This window comes from Dermacentor albipictus, chromosome 1 (assembly GCF_038994185.2).
Source record: "Dermacentor albipictus isolate Rhodes 1998 colony chromosome 1, USDA_Dalb.pri_finalv2, whole genome shotgun sequence".
Lineage (NCBI taxonomy): Eukaryota > Metazoa > Arthropoda > Arachnida > Ixodida > Ixodidae > Dermacentor > Dermacentor albipictus.
Window position 1 is genome coordinate 377736032 of NC_091821.1, and position 24814 is coordinate 377760845.

Consider the following 24814-nt stretch of genomic DNA (forward strand, 5'->3'; position numbering starts at 1 on the left):
TGACTTTGGACACTTCCTAAATGCGTGCATTTCTAAAAGGAATGTTTGCTTTCAGAGGGAAATAATAGGGTATTGTGTACTTAGATATTCATAAACGTACGAAAAAAAAAGAAACCTCGTTACTCGTCACTGTGCTTTTGTATTTTGTATTGCATGCGCTTATTTCTAACGAGACAACTTACTATATGACTGCCGTCTGGAACGGCAGCCGCTGGTCAGTAATGCCGGAATAAAAAGGTAAGGGTGCGTTACTTGTTGTTTCTCTCGAATGCATACAATACAGTATGCGTTTTAGCTACAGCGCACATCACGGCTAATACACCGTGCGCCTTAAATCATAAAAGACGAAGGACTAGGCATAGCGGAAATTCCCTTTCTCTGAGAAATTCTCCTGATTTTTATTGATTCCTTCTACATTTCCTTGCTGAACTGCGTAGCGGGTACGAACATGTCAACCGACCCCCCCTCCCCCCCCCACACACACACAACCATTATTCCAAAACGTTCAACACACACATAGCCGAACTAGTGATATTATTACCTTACAATGAACTTGCAAAGAATAGTTTCAATGCATTAGAGTACTGTACCTGTTACACTAAGCTGCGCACTTTTATGACCGGACCACTGCTCGTAAGGTTGCATTGAAGCAGTTTGCGATTATTCTGTTTCATCAGTTTCAAAACCTCTACAAAGGCTATGTATATTGCCCAACATCTTTGACATAATCAGCCACCAAATTATTAACGACCTATCAAGAAGTACAAGAAAGCTACGAACCTAATTCAAACATATCCGTGTTAAAGAATACATCATCGTGAGATACACAGCTTGTGTAGCGAAAAAAAAAAACGATATAGCTGAAACTTAAGACGAGCACAAATAGCGAACAAAGATACAAACGGGCATTCCTCCGCGCGTTTATTTTCTTTTATTGCCCCCTTCTAAGTCTGCGCTACGTATTCTTTCGACGAGACCAGCGTTGCACTCTTCAAGACTCTGAAGATAAACAAAGTGGTTCCCAAAGGACAATCCTTGGTCACTGAGGCTTGCGCCAATCTCTGACGACAGTCCGAAAACGTGCCACAGCCACGTCTCCCTCGGGACCCCTGGGAATGTAGACGTACGTCGGAACCGAACCGAGACCTTTCACGTTGAGGTCGGTGGAGTCCCTTAGAAAAAGAAGCCTTCGGTGCTTTGCACTGCGATGGCGTCTCAAGGGGGCCAACACTAAGAAAACACCCCGCAGAAAACACGATAGCAAACCAGGAACACGCTTCAGATGAGGCATAGAGACGTTCGTATGAGTGAGTGGCCGGCTGTCCTATAAGGATTGCGCAAACACCACGAATCCCTCGTTTTATTTTTTGTCTTCTTCTGTGTCCTACCGACGCATTCTTCTACAGCCCTCCCTTCTAGCCATGCTTTGCGACTGAGAGGTCGTAGCCGGGACGGTCATATCATTGTTCCTGCTGCCGATCGCTGCTCCTCATATGCGCTGCTATCACCCTTCATCTCCTCCTTTCTTTCTTCGTTTGGTAGCCCTGCTCACAACAAAGCCTTTCTCCGCCGCGAGAAAAGCCTAGGCCGTAAGGCTACATTTCTAGGATACCAGACGGGAGGTGCAAATCGGGCGTGCATGCTTCCCACCCCCTCTGTCGACGCCCGAGGCAGAAGTAAAATGTACGAAAATTAATGCAGGATAAGACAGCGACAAAAAAAAATAGTTGCGGAAAGGCAGGGAGGTCAACCAAACGAGCGTCCGTCTTGGTGCCCTTCACTGGGTGTAAAGAAAAAAGTGAATAGAAAGAAAGAAATGAGAGAGCAAACGCTAAAGGCCCGCGTGAGGGTGTTTTGTAAAGGCTGAAGGAAGCGCTTTATGGTGGTATGGATTGGTAGGATACTCAGTAAGAGAGTGGTTCCTCAGGTATAGCATCGGATTCTGGAGAGCGTAGGTAGTGCTTAGCGCGAAGGGAAAGATGAGGCGCACCCGCAGATTCCACGCATGAATTCCAGAAACGTAGACCGGACAAAAATGTCTCGCTCCTCGTCAGAGTTTTGGTTTCGTTTCGTTCCCTGCTCAGCCTTAAGGGTGGCTACCAAACTCGAAGAATGGAGGCCCCGATGTGAAAGTTTTGCTTCCTGCTCCGCCTAACGGCGGATATATATATAGACCCATGCTAGCCTTCTTATAGCTGCACTCTCTGTTTGTTCTCACTCCGGAGGCGTCGTTCCGCGAGGTGCGTCTTATAGCCCGCTCGCGGAGGGGAAACGAAGCGACAGCAGCGATGCTCGTTTTTCACCCCGCCTTGCGAGATAGCTCTTCATCAGAGAGCATTTCTGGGCCGTGAGGACAACAGAATGAGTAATGACACGCTCCGCGGCGTCGCCATATTCATCCGCCGCTCCATATCGCGCTCGCGCCCCTGAGCGACGGACGCTGGAGGATCCTCGCGATGCCAGCTTTGAGTTGAACAACAGCCGCTTCTGGCCTGCCCGCGTTTGTACAGTGGCGCAAGACAGCGCATGACGGTGCATTGGTGAAGCCTCCGAGAAGCTCGCTCTTCAGCCTCGGCACGTTTGCAGCTGTTTTTTCATCACCATCGTTGCAGGACCTAGTGTGTTCTCGAACGTCTGCACGGGGTACGCGAAGATTGGACAACGCGGAGATCTGGACAAGTGTCCTCGCTAGCGAAAGCTTCAAGTCTCTCAAGCCAGTTTTGAGCGAGGCTTAAGAAATGCAATAATAAAAACAAATTGGGAACACTAGTGCGCTTTTGGTTTTTTATTATTTTTGCATGCCTGTTTTCACCGTAAAACTTTGAATAACAAGTGCGTTAGGTATTAAACATTAAGTGTGGTTTCCTTTAAACAAATGGTGCTCCAGTTTCAACTATATTTCTATTTCATGCGGAAGTGATATAACACAAAGAGAGAAAGAATTCCGAAAGTAGTTTGATGATATGTTTCTAATTTATTCAGTTGGGGTGCAGTTTATGCGTTTGCGTGTGCGCGTGGGGGGGGGGGGGGGGGGGACAGAAGGCGAGCCGGCTCCGACACAAGAACGTGACGCAGCTTAATTTCTCTGACGTAGTGGAAATGTAGTAAAGTGAGCACTTTTCAAGGACTAGGATATCAGTTCAATGTCGTTAAAGAAACTTTAGCAGCGTTTTCAGTTGGACTGGTTGGTACATCTTGTCACACAGTAGACGTATTGAAGAGCGTGCATCACAGGACGAAGCTCACTATCCTGTGCCACTTTCCTTCGTCCCATGGTGCGCTGTTAAAATGAAATCGGCTATCTTTCATCCAAGAAGTTTCTTGCGCAACGCAAGAAAAACAATGTTCTATTCGCAATGCTGCAAGGAGCCCGCATACTGTGGCCATTATCATGCAGCGTCCTGTAGTGGCTTTCGGGGCCGTTTTCTTTGTCGGCTTTCTTTCCGAACGCCCAAGAGCGGGCAGCATTTGCCTCTTTACGATGACGCACGGACCAGAGACTACATTGCGAGGCTACCATTCAAGGTGACCAGATCGATTCGAGTCGCCAATCCGGGGACCCCACGTTTTAACCATATAGCCACTACTCCGTGACAGCTGAACGCCCCTTGTTTTACTAAGAGTTCGTAAAAAGCAGCTTTACGAAAAATACAGAAAAAAATCATCGTTCGTGACTTCTTTTTCTCCCTTTCTACTTCGTCTCCGAAAAGCGTACGCTTACTAAGAATACAGGCAAGCTGTCTGTCAACATTAAAAACTAAAACACAAAGGAACCAGTCGGGACAAGTTTTGCGGAGGCACTGACCTGGATTCCGCTTTATAACTAGATTACTTAGTTCAAGGCCGAGGAGCACTCAAGAACATTGCAGTCGTTTGTCGAGCTGTTCGAAGAGCAGGAACAGCCGCAAGTAATCGCCCTCACCGAAGGACGCCGAATCTCCTCCGACAATTCCAACTTTTGTTTCGCACTAACTCCATAACGCCCACTTTTTCTCTGCTTTGGACACAAAGCCTGTAAGGCGCTCGTTCTTTTCTTTGCCGGCAAAAACAGTTGTCCTCCGAGACTCGTGTTCGAAGCGCTTTACAGGGAATTATGGAGACAGCTTCAAGCTCCCCAGATAATCTGCCACAGACTAACGAACAGATGCACTCTGCACGTCCGCAATGCCAGCAACGTTGGGATTGAAAGCACTTGCGAAATTTGCGCTTGTACTGGAAAGAAGGGGCGGGCGAAGGGGGGGGGGGGGTGCAGGAGAGTCATTAAGGGCAGGTCGAGACGTGCCCTAATTGCTAACAAATAGCAAGGTCCTGTCTCAAACGGCTCTGACTTTGCGACACATCCAACTCCCAAATGGGACTTAAGAAATATTTTCGCCTGTGCCGGCCGGCACGTGTAGTTGTCGTAATTGCTCGTCCCGTCAATTAGTCCCATTATATAGGACAGCCTTGAGAAGAAAGTTAGCCCTCGTGTAGAAGAAAGCGACAGAGAGAGAGTAATAATTGATCAGAAGGAAGCGCAGAGTGCCCAATCTTTCTTTAAAATTTAACCCGAGAAGTATTCGAGGCTCCAATAAAAATGGAGACTGGGAAATACTAAAGGCAGAGAAAAAGGCCGGGACATTAAGCAGAATGGGAAATATGGTTTGCTAGCGGGCACTCGCAAACGGAGGAACGCGAGTCTAAAGGTAAGAAGAAAGTAGATGAAATATTTCACACAAACTAATTAGATGTAGTTCCACAGATATCTAAGAATAATTATTCAGAAACGTTACCACTTCGCCCAACGCCCAAACAAGCAATATACGCGGCGAACGAAACAGTGAACTCAGACACGCTACCACAGCCGGTAGCGATCACTGCACACAACATTACAGGTTGACCCAGTTAACACCAATTCAGTGTAGAACATTCTGGGCATGCTGGTCTGTTATTCTTAAAAACTGGAGCAGTGCGTTTGTCACCCTCTGTTGCGATGCCTCATGAAGTAAGAATTCCAAAACTGTTTGCTCTGATATATGGTCTTCTCATAGTGAGCTAGTGCAGTTGCGAGCGATCGTCCGTGAACAAAGCAGCGGGGAGAGGACACAGTCACACAGAACGAGCTTAAAGGACTTCTCGCACCACATTCATGCGACTGTTGTCGGCCTTTCCAAAGCGCAAAACAAAAGACTTCCTAAAGGCTGCTCCTAGCCGTAGCCCGACAAAGCCGCGCGGTCTCGCGTTGGCAGAGTCCAGTTAAGTTGCGCAGGCGGTGCGAAGAATCTAGGTGGCGCAGCCTGTTGTTTTGAAAACGTGCGGTGTTCTGCACGAAAAACCTGATGTCTCGCACAAGCACTCGAATTTTTCTAGAGGCGCTTGAAGAGTGAGAAACATGTGCGACATATCTGTTGTTCATAGTCGCGCGCGTAAGTTTAATGTCACTTTCTTGATGTTAAAAAAGAAGAAAAGAAACGAGAACAAGGGCTCGAATTCACAAAACCTTCTTAGGCCACAAGTGCTCCTAAGAGAAATTTTCAGCCAATCCTGGCGCTGGACGTATCATTATGGAAGGCCAATGGCAAGGAGCACTAACGACAGAAAAGCTTTGCAAATTTGGCCCAAGGGCCTTTAAAGTAAGCATTCCAAAAAGAACCAACGAGTGGAGTCCGTGAACGGCGCGCTTGTCAGCGCTGCTGTCAGTCGTGACGTCAACAGCGCTTTTAACAAAGCCCAGCTCGCTTAAAAGTTTCGAATAACGAAGCGTCTTAATTAGCATAAAAAGAGACAAGAATGTGCAGTCTGTTGCCTTGTTGTTGCAGCTCATTGCTAGCGGGAATCTGTACATCTCCGGAAAAGGCGTGAAAAAATCGGGGACTCATTAATTCTTTCTTTTTCGTTTTTATTTCATTTTCTTTAAATGTCAGCGTATAACAGTGTACTCGTTCTTTTTCGTCTGCGACTATTGTTATTTTGGATTTCTACACCTCCGACGCGAGCTTTGCACTATCTGAGCCTTCATTATAATTGGTTCATTTTCTCGACTCCATCACGCTGCCGGTAACGACAGTAACGAGGCGCAGCACGTCGCAACCTGCCAGGGTCCTTAAACATAAAGGCGCGAAACTGAAAGGAAGACAGGGCAAAAAAAGTTGACAGTCACTTTAGCACACGCTAAAAAGGATGAAGACGAAAGCCTGCGCACTCACGAGACGTTCATTAGGTTATTTTGCCATTCTCATTCGAATGCTTTGTTACTTCCTAAAACTTGTTTTCCCTTGTTCTTCTCTTGTTCTCTTTTTCGCTCGCCTAGACATCATCGCTGGTTCAGCGTAGTTAATGGCACGTTATAACGGTCGTGTGAAGACTTTTAAGACCATTAAGAAGCACACGCAGGTTCACTGAACAATATGTTATTTTATTTTATTTTAGCCCTTCGATCAACGAAGGCAGCTACATGGGCTTCAACATATGGTGCCTTCTACTTTCTTGTAGCGCAGGCAGAATGAGAGGGACATAGAAAGGCAGATTGGACACACACACACAGTGCTTTCTTTACACAACAGACTTATTTCCAATTCTCGCAGGCGTGCTCATACTCCTCAAAACGTCATAAGACACGCGTACATTGCTCGGCAAATATACACGATACGGGAAAAAGCACTCGCACACGCTTTTGTAGCCACACTGATCATTTGCAAGGTTGTCCGTTCAACGTGTACAGAGATAATGGAGCTATTTTATTGATAAATAAATCGGTGGCTTACTGCCACCGCATTACGCGTGCGTTGCTCGATCAGTTGTGCTACGGCGACTGCAATCAATCCGTCCACTAACTTGAGTATTTGCGCTTACTTGATCTATCCCTGGAAATGTTAGCCTCAGAGCCATGGCGGGTGGATGCGGAACAACTATTTTCTTTTTTGACCAATTGCGTCACCCTAACATGTGAACTTAGCAGAGCAGGCACGTGGCTAATAAACCCTCGTATGCTACCCAATGATATCAAGGCTTCCACATCCTCGCTATGAACGAACCAGAGAGGAGGATGAATAGAAACCCAGGAACTCGATTCCTCCGATATTTTCCTTGGCTGCATTGTCCGTTGGCTTTACGTCGTTATGACTAACAAGATCAAGCCCTTAATCATGACCATGTAAGGCCATTAGACAAAAAAGCCAAGGAAAGTATCGGGGAAATCGAATTCCTCGCTTTCCCTCCTTCCCTCGCTCATGCGCGTACATATATATATATATATATATATATATATATATATATATATATATATATATATATATATATATATATATATATATATATATATATATATATATATATATATATAGGTGCCCTTATTTATCTTGTTCGCCATTTGTCGTTGTTTCATTTCAATGAATTTGTACATCGGGTATTTTTGTTGAAAGCTCATCAAACGATTAGGGTAAGCGAGTATACTCAAAATATTGCGCTCATGTACGCTGAAGAGATTTTGTTGTTGTTGTTGTTGTTGTTGTTGTTGTTGTTGTTGTTGTTGTTGTTGTTGTTGTTGAAGCAATTCTTCGATTTGAACCAGATATCAGGAGCAATTGTCACCTTTGTTCAGGTGAAAGTGCCCTCAAAGAGGAGAATAATCAGGCTGTTGTGCGAGACAAGAGAAAAAGATATTACTTGGTAACTGACATTTCTACGATATATATTGATGCTCTCAAGAGAGAGAGAGAGAAAAAACATTTATTAGAACCATCGAGGTGGTTGCTCTTGAGGTCGAGTGGGTGGTGTCCTCATTCCAGGACTCCACTGGCCATGGCTGCTCGACGTACTTGCTGGACGAGAGCTTCTTGTCCCGCCAGGGTATCGCCGGTCAGCTGTACCTCCCACCGCTCAAATTGCGTGCTAGGCGTCTTTAAGTGTTGAGGTTTGCCCCCGCACCCCCACGAAATGTGGAAGAGTGTAGGGCGTGTGTCGCCGCACCAGGGGCAGATGCCGCGATATGTATGTGGGAACATTTTGCTGTATTTGTGTAGGTTAGGAAATGTGTTTGTCTGAATAAGTCGGAGAGCTACGGCATCTTCAGTGCTGAGCTTTCTGTGAGGCGGAGGATAAATCCTGCGGTTGAGTCGCTGGATCTCGAGTCGGTCTCGAAATGCTCTCAAAAATCTCAGATGCTCAGACGGTCTCAGATGCTCTCAAAAAACGCAAGGCTCTGGCGCACATTGTTCTGTTGTGTTAGTTCCTCCCTCTTATTGCAGATGCACTCCAGGTGCATCAACGAACCTGCCTAATTGACCGCTTGTTTCCAAAAAGTGGGCCTAATAGTCGCACCTAAAATGTCTTTTTGTCGTTGCCAATCTACATATCTACACGTATTCCGGGCATAGCACTTAGAGCATACAGTCAGGCCATCCTGTCACCGACGCTGTCTAAGGAGGAATGTCCTTTTTATTATTGGTATTCTTTACTCACACCTATGATAAAGTGTATTTTCTGAGAGTAGCTCTATAGAGCATGACCAGCACCACGAAAACTATGATACAGCCCCATTTTTAGAAAATCATACAAAATTATTAGATTGTTACAGGTCACATTGTTACAAAACCGTGCCAGAAGAAGTCTGTCCGAGCATTTTTTATCAGCTCAAGCGAAGTAATATGTGTTTAGGTATGACGTGCAGGTGCTATTTCTGGCCTTAGGTAAAGCTTACGCTCGCTTGTACAAGGTTCATATACATTCAGCGTGAGCATGTGTTTGTTTCTTTATTGCGAAGGCATGCACACGAAACATCTACTGCACCGCCAATAATTCTCCCGGAAGGTTCCACATTGTAGCTATACGAAGAAGATAATTTACAACGCAGCACGCAACAAATTTCTAAGTTAATTTCGTACCAAGTGTGAAGTTACAAAACGAGCTGCTCTTTCACCCCTGGCCTGCGCAACATCTTGTTTATTATGTATTTATAGCCGTCGACCTCCAACCCAGCTCATTAAACAAGTCGAAGTCATTATGCAAGTCCTTCCACAATGCGAAGCATCTTTGTCAGACACTCTCACCAAAAAGCAGCGACAGTAAACGCATCAAGCAATGCATACCTCTCCCCCCCCCCCTTCAAGAAAAAAAAGTGGGCAGGCATGCACTTGAGAATGATGACAGTTGTAATAACTAGCTCCTTAAGAATGGAAGGCGCAGTTTTTAAGACCCGACAGTACGCCAGATTACATGCAAAGCCAGGTAGCACTCTGGAAAGCGGGAGTCCGTCGTGAATAATAAGAAGAGCCTCCATATTTTATCAACATCCGTGAATAACTCAGGACAGAGGAATGAAGTTTCTTAAGTCTTTCAGCGGCGCTGCACCTTGCCTAATTAGAGATTTACTATTCGCACATTCTCAAAGCGAGGTCGCGGTTCACACAAGAGGGGAGGGGTGGGGGGGTGGAGCACCGGCTTGTCGTTTCATGCTAACGAGCCTGCCGTTGAATGAGTTTCGGGTGCTTCCACCGAGAACGTTAAAAAATAAGGCGAGAGAAAGAACACCGATTTTTGCGCTTATACGAGCGACGGCAACAAGGAAAAGCTCATTCAACTTTACTGCTCACCTTGCTATAACCTGCAAAAGTGCAGTTGGTGGAAGGTGTAACCGTCGTTCTTGCAAGAAGGTTCCTAGTCAAGTCGTCGAGACCTATAGGCAACCGGTGACGCGTGGGGAGTTTTCTTGTGCAAGACATGCGGAGTGATTTCCCAGCTTGACGAGGACATTATAACGTCGGCGGCGAGCGTTATTAGGCTAGGGCGAAACCAGTCTTATTAGGGGCCTTGTGTACAGCAGCAGTGTGCAGCAGAAGCGCAAATACTAGCTGCTGCCGTCGCAACGAGCAACGTCTCAATAACTGCACTGCCGGCATAGGCCCCTACGTATGTAGATCCATATACATATGGCGACATACCACGCCGTTCTCACCACCAGTGGTCGCGCGGCCTGCGGCAGTTCCTCCTCACTTTGTCGCTCTTGAGTGCTTCTGTCTGCTCAGCGACCCGCATCGTTAGCAGAGTTACCACCCCCTCCCTCCCTCCCTCCCTCCCTCCCTCCCTCCCTCCCTCCCTCCCTCCCTCCCTTCCCACCTTTCCCAGGAATGTCGTTATGACGATACGAGTAGTCCCATTTGGCACAAGGGCTCGTTAGAGCTGAAACTAGGAAGAAGAAACGTATTGCGGGAGTTGCAAAACTATACACAGGAAGCGAAAAGGAGGAAAGCAGACAATTGGCAAGAAAAAGAAGCTGGCTATAAGTCTGAGAAAAAGATGTATTTGTTATCCAATCTCTAAGCGCACCAAAAATAAGGTGCATGTTTTTTTTTTGCTTATGGTTTTCGTTTTATCCTGCCTGCCTTCCTGTCCTTGTATTCGTTAGCGGCTTCGCGCTTCTCCTCGACCTCCGCCCTTTCCCTTTTCTTTATCACCCTAGAGATGCAGCCTTAATATGAAAGACAACAAAAACCGCAGTGCATGTGATGAAGAGGGCCATGCTGTTAGAAGTAGGCCGGTTGTGCGACAGCCCACATTACAAAGCACATTTCTGAAACGTGCTCCTAACTACAAAGCTACTGTGTAAAAAGCAGAAACTTGTACACATGAAATCAGGTGCTGATAATGCGTTTTTGTGACGACAGCACCACTGCCCCCATGAGTACCCGCAGTTTTACCAATAAAAAATGACCACGATGAATCGACTGGCACTTTGAAAATCACGCACATACACCACAGACAAAACCGATCGGAATACCTCCACCGGCGCTCTCTATATTCATACAGAGAGTCCCTGCTAACATTACCCAACCTGTTGAGCAAAATGACACAATATACGATTATGAGACCTAAGACGCTCGATCATATCTCTTCCGCCACAAGAACATCACTTCTGTACGAATTGCCCGTCTAATCAGAGAATATATATCAAAGAAATTCTTACATTTTTTTTGTTTGATGGACGTGATTTTCGGTGGTAAAGCTGTGACTGCTTTCTCAAACGTCGCGTTTAATCCTGTTCAGCGGTCTATGCAGTGCGTCATTATTTCTGCCGGACTTCATTCGCAGCAAACGAAACACGAAAAATGCCGTGTGATTACCCGCCCGTGCGCCGAAACTCCGGTGGTTATAGAAGTGACATGAAGAAATCAACACTCCTCTTCCCATGACTTGGCAGCCGCCTGGTCACTGCGTAGGCTCCGATGGTCACGCGGAACATGCAGCTCGCGATCGGCGGATGCTACCACAAACACCAGCAGCTTGTCACTTTTAGGCGGTTGCCGAGTAAGGCAGCGAGTGGAGTAAGTTCCTTCCAGTCACTTCGTTTCATACACTTACTAGAGGGAATTATGGCGTTGGTGCCTATGGGAGCTGTAACCAGGGCATTTCAGCCAGGATGGGACCGATGTGTGCCACATGGATTTGCCTAAGCTTCGTCCATCTGCCTTAGATGGCTTTGCGAAGTGATCATTTTCGATAATGCGCTGCGCTATAGATAACTAAGTGAGCATTATTAAAATTGTCTGGCGGCTCGATTAGAACGCAGGACATCTAGAACAGAATCGTGATGCTGAAACCATTACGCCACGTACGCGTGCGCAAGCGGTACCACTGCACTTGTCAGTGACTATGCGTGCTTGCCGAGTCTTATCTTCTGCGATAAAAAAAAAGCATACATTCCTTTGAAGTTTAGTCGAATTTAGGCCCCGATTAAGCGTAAGGAATGAGGCTACAAGAATGTCTGAAGACCTAAGCATTAGGATCACGCATATCCGCAGACTACCCATCATTCCTATGGTGGATGAACGGTCGAAGCGCCAGAGTCCCCTCTAGTGATTGCAGAAAACTCTATGCTTCAAATCGCGTTTCGGAACGGTGGTGTCGCGGGCACGTGATCACCTGGGTTCTTTTTTTTTTCGCGCTGCGAATAAAAAGAAAAACCCCAGGAGATCACGTGGGTTTTATTTTTATGCGAAGCATATTACGAGGGCTCAACGCAGCTCCTCAGGCGCGGCGGTGTCGCCTTGAATACCACGTGACACCGTGACGTCACGACAGAGGAGAAGTGGCTTTGGCTCAACTCTTGCGAGATGGGCTGGGTGGGGATCGAACCAGGGTCTCCGGAGTGTGAGACGGAGACGCTACCACTGAGCCACGAGTACTTTTTTTTGTTTTCTTTTTGTTTTTTTTTGTTTTTTTCTTTATTACATGGAAAAGAAAACTGAAGGTGTAATACAAAGTGGACACAACTACACTCTTAAAACTCAGGGAAACACACACATGCATCCAACAAGTGCATCCAGTCTGGCGGAGGTTCCTGCGCAGCGTAGACACTTCTTACATAAGCAGCACTTTCGCGAAAGAAGGACTTTGTAGATCGCGGGCTTTCGGCATGTCGGTCACACAGTCTACTTCTCCATAGGCTATGTAAACCAAGTACTATGAACATGTCATAGGGAGGACCACCCGTAACCTTAAACGGTAGAAACCTAATTGTATATGGAGTCATGTCAATGTCCTTTTTGAGCGTCCGTTGGAGAATGTCCCAAAAGAATACAGCGTCCCTACAGTCTATGAAGCAGTGATCTATAGTTTCGGCACGTGGACAGAGCCGACAGTTTGTTGACCGCGGCACAAAGCAACCCCTCGAATTCAACCAAGTTTTAACAGGGAGTGTTTCCGAATGTAATTTAAAGAAAAATGTTTTTACTCCAGGAGGTACACACATTTTTCGGACGCGGTTAAGTACATCCTGATAAGGTCGGCTTAAATAAGGTGCACGATACAAGGGATCTGGGAAAATAGAGTCTACCAGTGCCGCAGAAATTGCTTTTCGGCTCGCAGTGAACACGTACTCCAGGCTGAATCTCACTTTCAAGAAAAGAAATGTGTCAACAACCTCCTTAAGAAAGCCCCAAGGAGCCTGTGGGACATCTTTGGCACTTGATGACACTACTATATTAGGAATATAATGAACTAAACGGAGTTGCAACATTTCACGCAAAAATGGATGGTCATTGTCTCGAAAGAAGAACAGGCGTGAAACAATTTGCCTGATGAAGAGGTGGACTAATCCTAGACCACCATGTTCAAGAGGGAGGAACAGATTGAGCCACGAGCCACGAGTACGATGCTTCAAAGCGGTACAAAAGCGCCTCTAGTGAATGCGGTGTTGCCTTAGAAACGAGCTGTTTCTAAGGCTCAGGCGTGCGTCGCTTGCTTAGGCGCACATTTCGTTGCCGCGCCGAACGCTGCGTTGCTCGACGCTCACCGCGTCCTATGCGGGGCGTCCAAGGCGAAGCAGAGTAACGCATGAGCTGTTTCTTCGTCTAGCCGAACCAAATATAGCCAAGCAACAGCAGTTCACCAAGCTAAACAGTGGTTCAACAACTAAAATAAAGGCTAGTATGCTTCGCATCCTGGGCTTAACCTTACCTAAGCCACAGCCATTTTTTTTGCACGCTGCGAATAAAAAGAAAAGCCGCAGACAACATAGTTATACAGTTCCACAGCGTGATGAAAACGAATGAATCGGATGTTTCAGTATTCAAGGACAACCTTCCCATCGGAAGTCATGCTCATAAGTCAAAAATTAAGAACATGTGTTTTTAATATTTGCAAATGACCCAGATGATTAGCAAACAGGAAATGTTTTGGCGGTGGTAGCAGACTGATGATCTAACAGCTGTTACGTCTCAACACCACAAAGGTGCTAATTGGACGTTCGCCACGAGCCAGACACACGCCTATCCATCAGCGGTTATCGAGACGTCAACGTAGCGTGGACACCGACTCCTGACGGGTCCAAAAAAGGTCACCACCCCACCATTACTTGGCAGCCTGAGCTCAGCATGAAAGTGGTGCCCCCATGCAATGCTACCAAACAACGACGGCGACCTGGGATTCACAGTTAATTACACGTTTGCCACGACACAAAACACCCCATCCAATGCTTTCGATCAACGGAGGCGACCTGGGATTCGCAGTTAATTAGACGTTTGCCACGAGGCAAAACACCACCCATCCATCATCGCCTATCCAGAGGTCAACGCAGCGTAGACACCGACTCTAGAAGGGTCCACAAAAGGCAACCCCACCATTACCTAACAACCTGAACTAAGGAAGAAATGGGGAGCCCCATCCAATGCTACCAAACAAAAAATATCATTGGGCTACGGAGGCGGGGTTAATGCGCAGTGTGTTGAGCATGGGCGTGACATCGCGACGGATTCGACGATTGTGATTTGCTGCTGGACACTTTTCAGACTCCCTAGTCGACTCGCCTAGGGAAGGCGACGGTATTAAAAGCGGAGACTTATCGAGCAGTGGACAAAGGGTCCTGATATAAACTCGGACGTTTAACTTGCTCCTGCATGGAGTGGGCTTCCGTAACTGGAGCCGGGTACTTAAGCCAACAAAACATTTCTCCTTCATTCTTACAACCTGACGTAGCAGACGATGGGCTTGGTGGATCCCTTGCCCTTACGCCACACTAAGCCGCAACACAGCGCAGGTCCTGTAACCGTATACGCTGCCCGATTTTTTAAACAGCTTGGCTAACGTAGCAACTGGTACGCTTGAACATCTGCAGAGCTGTGTAATATACGAACAGCAGCAGAAAATTTAGAAGTCAGGCTTGCCGTCTGTGGCTGATATACACCTATCGCCCATTACAATGCACATTTGTATCGGAGTGTGTGGGGAATGTTTGTTTTCAGAATCTGACTAGGTGAATGCAGAATTTGCAGGCCTTCTCTTACGCAGCACGTCTGAGGTAATTACTGAGGCAATCTAGAATAAAACAACAATTTGTGTCCTCGCCAACGATGACACACATCAGCTTCGCATTAAAAGCAATACGACGCGTCAGTCTGTATACAAAGCCAAGACAAAAAGTAAGCAATCTACGGGTGCGCACAGCAGAGGTGAAGAGAATTAAGATAAACGCGTAGTACAAGAGCACGTTAGGGAACTTTCCCATAGCTTCACATCTGCATCGGCAAAGAAAGTTGCGCGCAGCTGAAAAGCAGCGGTTACGATATCCTCCTCACTGATTTCGACGTGTGCCACCAATTATGTAAGCTTCATTGCAGATTTTGACAGCAGGTCGGAAAGGGACTCAGCCATAAAACCTATGGTGCTTCAGTAAGGGTTTAACTTAGTGACTCAGACCGGAAATTTGAGGTAGCAACTGAAATGTGTCATGAAGCAACTTGGTGTTGCCCACTAACTAAAGAAACACAAGCCGCAATGCCTTTCTCTTCCTTTTTTTTTTGCAATTTGGTGAGTTTCTTTTCTTTCTTCGTTATTTTTCTTTCTTTCTTTCTTTCTTTCTTTCTTTCTTTCTTTCTTTCTTTTTTTCTTTATTTTTGAAACTATCACGTTCTTTATTCGCTCTCGTCCAACTAATTCTCGTTATTTTTGCAAACGATAGCTTTACTTCTGACAAGACGTTCTTGTGCTGTAAACGGCGTTTTCCATTAGGAAACTGTCCAAACTAAAAACCAAATCTCTTTTCTCTGCTTTGAATGACAAAGAAAGATCGAAGACAATGGCCTGTATCGCGGCATTAGAGCTGCCAGCCGGCTTCAGTTAAATATTTATTAAGCACAACAATACCTTTCCGACGGCGGTCTCCAGGAATCACACAAAAGAACTCAGAACTTTCTGTAGTCTCTGCTACAACATGTACTCTCTGAAGGGATCGCGCCTCTCAAATCGCGCTTTCAAGGTGCCTTTAGAGCAGTTCCAAACACTCGCGTTCTGCCACTGCCAAGCACCGTAATAAAAGTACCATACCAATTTGTTTGTTTTTTTTTCATTGAGTGTTATAGAAAAGAGGGCGACCGTCGCAGAGTTAATAACACTGCCCTGCTTTCTTGACACATCTTAACGCCAAGCAAACATGTCAGTAAACGAAATCGCAAGAGCTGAACATTACTGAGTGCCCAAACATGTTCCTACTGAACTTATATAGAAGGACAGTGGCGCAGGTGCGTCGTGTACTTCTTACAATCGGTGTCAGTGGGTCTGCGTACGACTAAGCGTCGTACTAGCCACACCAATGAAACGCTTGCAGCAATCACAATACGCCTACAGTATACAGACAATTCAAAGCTCGGATGTGTACCACGGCACCCCAAACTGAAGGCTCCGCGCGAGGCTCTTCCCACGAGCGTGCATTGTCTTGTTAGAGAAACGTTGCGCTCCTTCGATAGAGTGTAAAACACATCTACAGTCTATTCTATGATCCCCACCAAGCGACAACCATAAACAAAGGGCGGTCACCTAACCCCGCAATGTCCAAAGCATCACGTTGGCCTCGCTGAGCCGGATACATCAACATTCTGGGCCCGTGTTCCCAAAAACGCTATTACACTGTAATTGCTCGTAAGAGAAAATTCGAGCCAATTTTGCTGTTGCGCAAATTATTAGCGAAAGCGTCAGTCATTGCATATAACACTTACGATCGAAAAGGTATGTGAACTCGGACCCTCACGTAAGCGCGAGAAACTTCACGCGAATCCTGTAGTAGCGTTTATGATTAGCTGGATCTGATTTCTGAGTTGCGGATATAATTTTGTGAACAAATTACTATTACGTTATCATTATAGAGGGATCAGTATTTATTCAAATACCATTTCGTTGCTGTTATTTTTCTGCTAACGTATACTCTCGAAAGCCACAAATGAATTAGTATTTTCCTTCAAATGGTACTTAGGCTTGGTGGGTTTACTTACAAATGTTACTTTCCTTATTGTTGGCTACAGAAAAGGCCTTCTCTTGAGGAAATACTGCCAAAATGTGTCGCACGCCACTACCACGCCTAACGACTATGATATGCACATTGAAATGCCAAACTTTCTGCCCTAACTGGAAGACTTCAGAATTTATACGGCCTGCTTTTAGAGAAGCAATGGTATGGGCTAAATTCGCACTTCCTTTTATTAGATCTTGCTCGAATTTACGTCGATTAGAGCAAGCCTTGTGGTCAGTTCACATCTGACCTCATAGTACGGGGCAATTCTGCACAAGTAAATCTTGTGGGAATGATGGTTCGCAGCAGCTGGCATGCTACACAGCTGTTCCAGCGTCTGTGGAAACAAATGGCGCTTATTAAATCTGAACACGTCGAGGTGCGCCTGCGACGACTGCCGTTCGTCAAGTGTGAAGGCTGTTTCACCACGGCGGACATGCAGCGCCATCCCTTTTCTGCCAAGTGCCCTGCTTTGTTTTCTACATATGGCCTCCTAGATTCGCACTTTCAACTGTTTGAAAGTGGAGTAAATGTGAGCTATGGGTGACACAGATCTTACCTCTTTTCGGTGCGCATTGCCAAGGATTTCGGAAAGCACCATATTAGAACATAAACGCGGCCTACTCCAAACCCGTAAGAGTTGTATGTAATAATTTCTGAGAATATTAGTCTAAGAATCGTTGTTTTGAATGTATAAAGGCGGCAAGCATTTATAGCAGGTTCCTGCAAACATTAATGAGCCCCCTGAAACTTTTCTTGCGCTTATTTCCTCTTTTGTTTCCCCTGCTGCTCTGCTCCGCACTCGATTATTTCCTTATGACCTGTTTTCTCATGTTACAGCGTCAGCGGCCCCTTACGTAAGCCACGCCGCAAAACAACGCATCGATCAAACGCAAACATCGCGTCTGTGTTTATGTCTGTGGTTGTGTATTTCCCGTATGCTTACGCGTGTGTTGTGTGTCTGCCGTAAGTCTGCGCGGCACACAGTCAGTTGCCCGCGAGAGTATCCCCGGGGGAAGGTGGGGAAGGCAACCCTCCCCCCCCCCCCCTGCTACTCCTGAAACTCATGGAACGTTGTTTGGTTGTGCTGGAAAGTTGCTTTCAGCCAAGACTTGCTAGTTTATAAAGTAGTGTTGCGCTCGAGATAAGGTGCTGTTGCTTTCGTACAGGCGAGATGATTGCCCAACACTTTGATGATGACACTACCCACGATTTGTTCTTTCCATCTTCTCCAATTCCTCCAAGACGCGAAGGCCTAATATTGCTAGGCCTTCCTTTGATTTTGATTCACTGGGTGATCCCTATTGGCGTGAATCAAGCCTTTGAACAATTCGCCCATCGTAGCCGCCTCAGGTTGCGATCCACTATGAAGCAGAATTCAATAAAGACATGTAAATGATTTTTGTTCTTCAATTTACGTTGATATTATTCTTGACCCAGTATTTACCTTTCCTTTAAAAGCACAGCTTCCAAGTTGTACTAGGTAATGCCAACCACAAAAAAAGTTGAAAACTCATGTCATTTCGCTATATTTACAATGATAAAAGCCGATAAAGCCACATTTTGTGGTCCACGCACGCATATGTATGCCTAATCCCACCTGTACAACAGTCACTGTAAACAAAGAGGCTCTCCTACACCACACGATATCGCCAACCAAGTCCTGTGAATGGCCTGACAGGCTAATGGGACCTGTTGTTGGTTCACCCATGTGTCGCTATAGACCCCAGAAATAGCCCAGAGACCGAGACGTTCTGCGGTAGAGGAACTTTCCGCTTGGCAGAAAAGTTTCGTTCGATCAGCAGAAGTCGCGCGGCGATTTTCACGCCGCTAACTTGAATTGAGCACAGAAGATATGACCAAAACGCAACGCTCCATGTCCGGAAGTGATTGCTTTTACCTCCTTGAACACAAAAATGGGCGTTTTCTGGTCCATTTCAGCCGAATCACGCATACACTCCGGGCTGACGGTCGTCGCTCTACCCGTTTCATGCTTCGAAGAACATGTAGTCCTGCACATAAGAGTGAATGTAGAAAAAAATGCAATAAAATATTAGTTATGGGGTTTTACTTGTCAAAACCGGGATCTTGTCCCGCTACGTCTTGCTTAGCGGCGCAATGCCTTAGCTGCTAAGCCACCGTGATGGGTAGGGAAATACACCCGCTGCTCTCTTTCGCGCGAAGTAAAATATGATTAAGACCTCTCGCAAGAAGCTATGCTATAGGGCCACAAACACTGTAAAGATGGTCCGTTTTCATGCTATTTGATCACTTAATATGGGGATAACTTTTAATGCTTCACGCATTTCCATGGGCCAAATATGTTTGTATCAAATCGTTATCCCGCCTACTTGGGTCATTGGGTAAACCTCAGTAGAATGGGTCACTGAGTATGTGGTAATGCGTACTTAGTGCCGCTCTTCAAAGAACCGCTTTCACGCCGACATGGTTCACCGAAGAGGCGTAACTGGGTCGGTACCGCTGTTCGAAGAAACACATTGACGCCGACTTGAAGCACGTGCTATGAGCCACGGGTACTGTTCTGCGCTTCAATGAACCTCTTTGATGCCAAATTGGGTCACTGGGTATGTGCCAGTAGGCGGATGCCGCTCATCAATGAATGTCTCTGACGCAAACTGGTGTAAACAGATATATTCCACTGGGAATGTACCCCTCTGCATTGACCAATAAGAGCCCTTAACTCTTTCGTTACCACGCCATTCAAATCAGTCACCGGTGATCTATGCTTTAGATCACCGATTTCGGCATGTTGGAATCGTTTCTTATCCAGTGAAGGCCCTCAAGTAGTTTGCAGAGGAACTGCACTTTCAGAATCAGTTTAAATTTTCGCGCTCCGGCGATGCTCTGATTGTTTACAGGCCTTTTTGCGAACTAATGTGCCTATGTTGTAGCGAAAAGCGGCGTGGTTGTCACCATCTGCCCCGCTCGAGAAAAAAAGCATGCCGCTGATCATTACGCCGCACTAGCACCGTAATTTTGTAATAAGATGACTCCCAGCTGATCAAGAAATAAATTATATCACCGCCTTTGCCTTCCGATAGTGCTTAGCGGTGAAATTTTACCGAAAATGACACCAGCTGTTCACTAATGAGCTTAGCTTTGGAGTCCGAGTCGTATTATTCCACCAAAGTGTATTTCTAAAGGTCCGCCACATGTTCAACATGTGGACCTGGAATGTTGAACCAGTTTCCAATAGTTTCGGTTTCGCTTCTGTCATAAAATCTCGGCAAGAGACGTTGCCGGTCTCACTGCGCAGTTATCGGAAGTCCCTCTCATGGCGGCGTCCCATGTGGCTGCGTCACGAGAAAAGCATCGTGCTCGAAACTATGCTGCACCCGCACTTGAATTTAGTGATGAGGACTCGAGTTATGATTCCGAAGATGACAGCAAAGCATATTCAAGCTCTGACGGTCGATGTTTGGAGACAGCATGGGACAATCGCAGCTGTTCACCAGCGAGTTTTCTTTACGGCCTTGAGTAGTCTCCTTCCTTGGGCGCACTTATCTGCCAATCTTTTTGCGCGACCTGAGAGCTCTAATGATTACCTTCAGGGTGCGTATTTCGCTTGGCTATGATGTGCTGCCATCGGCAGCTAGGAAACTTCCGTTCACGCTAAGAAGTCCGCCCGTAGCACATTTCGGCCCAGCACTACGGAGCAGCGCAAGACAGTTTACAAGGGCTTCGGATTTTTTTTTTTTACACTTCTCCACAGATGTAATAAAGACAACTTGCAAAAATGCTAAGAGATATACTAGGATGCATAATCTTGTAGTTCCCCAGCTACGCTCAAAGCGATTGGTCCTGGATGAGGACTCTAGGCGATGAGGACTCTAGATAAGGACTCTCCTGGACTCTAGACGAACTGGTGAAGTACGTTCCTTGGACTCCTCATCGCACCATCCTGAGAAGATGCCAAAAAGGTGGAACTTCAAATCGTGTTATGAGGACAGCGAAGCTGAAGAAAAGCAGACGTGTTGTGGGAAAAGTGCGAAATCCACCTATGCATAAAAAAATCCAGGAACTGCTTCACCGCATGGCATGAGTGCTAAACTGGTCTTAGTTTCTTTTTTGTATCTGAAGAATGGCGGTGTGTTGAGCGTTTCTATTTTTGAGATACTATTCCTCGGTTATTTATCTTTGAAGTGTGTACTCTGAATTTCCTTTGATATTGCTACGGAACAGTATTTGCGATGACAAAGAGGCGAACAGGGTGAAGACGACGACGACGATTAGAGGCTAGCGAGGGCTGTTGCCTCTTGGCCAAGTGCGGTGTATTTCCTTGTAAATATACTAGTATATAGCTTTTCGTCTGCTTCTTCCCACGTAACATATCTGGTGGAGGTGGGCGATCCCTGCACCTCGTCATGGAGCTTCGCAGTGGACGGTACGTCGAGCCTTCCTTCATGGCTCTCGGCGACGACAACTAAACTCCGCCGGCTCCGACACCTGCTGCCACTTCGACGACCTACATCACTCTCCCCGCTCCCCATGATCCTGGCGTATTCTCGGGCAAAGATGGGGAAGTCGTCGAGGAATGGATCAGCCTGTACGAACACGTCAGCCGCAATAACCAGTGGGACCCTACTATCATGCTCGCCAACGTAGTCTTTTACCTCGGTGGCACACCTCGAGTTTGGTTTCGGACGCGCGAAGATGAGCTCACCAGTAGAGATTCGCTTAATCAAAAGTTCCGTAACTTGTTCGGCAACCCCTATGGTCACCAACATGCCCCGCAGAAGGCGTTATCCAGCCGTGTGCAGACGTCAACGGAGGCCTACGTCACGTACATTCAGGACGTCTTCGCTCTGTGCCGCAAAGCTGACGTTTATATGACTGAGTCCGACATGGTTTCCCACATCCTCAAAGGCATTGCCGGTGACGCCTTCAACTTGCTCGTTTTCAACAACATGGCGACGGTGGATGCAGTTTTAAAAGAGTGCCGCGGCCTGGAACTCGCTAAAAGCCGACGTATCGACCAGAGGTTTGTCCGTCTGCCCAACACCTCAGCGACATCTTCCTGTGCCGACGATCCTCGTCCCAACAACACTGGCGATGTTACCAGAATCGTCCGGTGTGAGATCGAGGCCGCCTACCCGGCTGTCTTTGACTCCAGGCCCTCCAACGCACCTGCAGTCACGGTTTCCCTAATCCAGGCAGTCGTCCGCCAGGAGTTCGCCAACATGGGTCTTCACACCATCTGCTCATTCCATCGCCCTGATAACCACCCGGCTTCTTCGATTCCGCCCCGTCCCGCACCTTTTTACCCACCACGTTTCCGCAACCTGTCTGAATGGCGCACTGCTGACGACAGGCTCATTTGTTTTCACTGCCATCGAATCGGGCACATTTCTTGGCACTGTCGCACTCGCTGGAGTTCCCCGAACTGGTCTACTTATACTGCCTACTCTCGCCCACCAGGTGGCCTTTCTCATGCCTATGCCACCCACTGCAATAATGCCGCCACAGATTCACCTGCGCCGAACTGCCCCTACTCTCGTTCGCCTTCGCCCCAACGACGACAATATCGCTCCCCCCAGCCCCATCGCTTCTATTCGCCGACTCCCTTCGGATGCCGCTCACAGCCAGAAAACAAGACGATGCAGCGCCTAGAGGTGACGCTGCATTGCTCCCTACGCCGCGATATCCTCCACTGACATTGCCCACTCATCTGAACCTTCTTGACGTGAAAGTCGACGGTTTTTCTGTATCTGCTCTTATAGAAAATGTGGCGCATTTGTCGGTAATGAGCGCTGGCCTTCGCAAGCGGCTGAGGAAAATAATCACGCCCGCCACGACGTCTGTTGTCCGTGTCGCCGATGGCGGAACCGCCCCCGTAATTGGTATGTTTGCCGTCCGCGTCTCCTTCGCCGATCGCTCCACTACCGTGCTATTGACAGTCATCGCCCACTGTCCCCACGACATCACCCTCGGCTTAGGCTTCCTCTCCACACATTCTGCTCTTATCGATTGTTCCGCCAGTACTCTCCACCGTGTCCTGCCTGTTCTGGAACCCCCTGAACCACACCCCAGTCGCCTCAGTTCCGTCGACTTCATTCGCTTCCCACCTTCCGCACTGACTTACGTTGACTTCGTGTCATCCCCACCAGTCCCCGATGGTCGCTATATCGCGGCTCCTATGCAAGACGTCCTCCTTACGCACGGGATCGCAGTACCTGATACAGTTTTGTCTATTACGGCGAATTTCTTCTGCCTGCCAGTGGTCAATTTTGACTTGACGACACAAGTGCTGCCACGCGAGCTGTCTCTGGCCCAGCTTTGCTCATTCGAGGATCACTCAATAGCATCTATTGAGGTAGACGACAATTCAGCCGATCCTCCTCTACCATCGCAGTCGGCAACTTGTACCATCGCGGACTTACAGAAAATCATTGCGCCCGACATAACGTCCGAGCACGCGCGTGAGCTCTACCGCGTTCTGTTTTCCTACCACGATATTTTTTACTTTCACGGTCGTCCTTTGGCCCAAACTACAGCTGGTAAACACTGCATTAATACCGTCGATGCCCCTCCTATTCATCGCCGCCCGTATCGAGTGTCACCGGCTGAGCGACAAGTTATTCACGCCGAAGTTCGCAAAATGCTTGCCAAGAACATTATTGCAGCGTCATGTAGTCCACGGGCGTCATCGGTTCTAGTGATAAAAAAAATGGATGGCTCATGGCGCTTTTGTGTGTATTATCGACACCTTAACAGGGTTACCAAAAAAGGACGTGTATCCCCTACCTCGCATTGATGACGCCCTTGACTGCCTCCACGGTGCTCGCTGTTTCTCCTCTATTGAGCTTCGCTCCGGCTACTGGCAGTTTGCCGTGGACGATGACCGCGAGAAGACTGCCTTTGTAACACCCGACGATCTTTATCAATTCAACGTGATGCCGTTTGGTGTACGTAACGCTCCTGCCACTTTCGGACGCATGATGGATTCCCTTCTTCACGGTTTCAAATGGTCCACGTGCCTGCGCTACTTGGACGACGTTATAGTATTCTCCCCAACGTTCGCTACGCACCTCTAGTGCCTCTCAGCAGTCCTGGACGTTTTTCGCGAGCCGGTCTGCAACTCAATGCATCGAAGTGCCAATTCAGCCGTCGCCAGATTACCATCCTTGGGCATCTCGTTGACGCGAACGGAGTGCAGCCGGACCCAGGCAAGATTCATGCTGTTCTGCGCTTCCCTGGTCCAAAGTGTGTCAAGGATGTGCGAAGCTTCATCGGCCTTTGTTCGTACTTCCGCCGTTTCGTGAAAAATTTCGCGGCCATAGCACGACCACTAACCGAGCTTTTGAAGAAAGACGCCCCTTTCCAGTGGGGCGATAACGAGGCCTCTGCATTCTCGCTTCTAATCGACCTTCTCACCACGCCTCCCATTCTGGCCCATTTCGATCCTTCTGCGCCTACCCAAGTCCGTACTGATGCCAGCTGTCATGGAATTGGCGCAGTGCTGGCACAACGCCAGCGCAGCCACGAGCGTGTTATCGCTTACGCCAGCAGGCTCCTGTCGCCCGCAGAGCGCAACTATTCCATCACTGAGCGTGAGTGTCTGGCCCTAGTTAGGGTGGTTGCAAAGTTCCGCCCATACTTATATGGCCTCCCCTTTTCCTTTGTCACAAACCATCACGCGCTTTGCTGGTTATGCTCACTGAAAGATCCTGCAGGAAGACTGTCTCGCTACCTGGTAGACGAGCCTGACGACGCCGACAGTAGTACCGTCAACGGTAATTTCTCTGTGTTTGCCTTCGCTAACATCGCCGATGAGCAGTACCTAGACCTATCGCTGCGAGCATTCATGGAGCGTCTGCGCTCTACACCTACCGACGCATCCGTTCGCCGATATGTCCTCAAGTGTGGCATTCTGTACCGAAGGAACTTCCTCCCTGACGGATCTGATCTTCTTCTTGTCGTGCCAAAACATCTACGACAGACTGTGCTCTTTGAGATGCATGATGCACCCACTGCAGGAAATCTTGGGGTAACCCGCACATACGACCGCGTCCGCCGCCGCTCCTATTAGCCTGGTCTCGC

General features: G+C 47.4%; 2 protein-coding genes across 10 annotated transcripts in view; one reads left to right on the top strand and one right to left on the bottom strand.

Annotated features, from left to right (window-relative positions):
* LOC135900247 (phospholipid scramblase 2-like) overlaps window positions 1-24814 on the top strand; it is a 365712-nt gene that overhangs the window by 82019 nt on the left and 258879 nt on the right. The window lies entirely within an intron of this gene.
* The window catches only part of LOC135901738 (phospholipid scramblase 2-like), an 81726-nt gene continuing 75538 nt past the window's right edge, over window positions 18627-24814 (bottom strand). For all 4 annotated transcript variants that reach the window (XM_065431562.2, XM_065431559.2, XM_065431561.2 and 1 more), the window contains one exon: window positions 18627-18765. In XM_065431562.2, coding sequence (XP_065287634.1) covers window positions 18742-18765 — 24 coding nt within the window. In that variant the 3' untranslated portion in view covers window positions 18627-18741. The remainder of the gene's footprint in view (window positions 18766-24814) is intronic.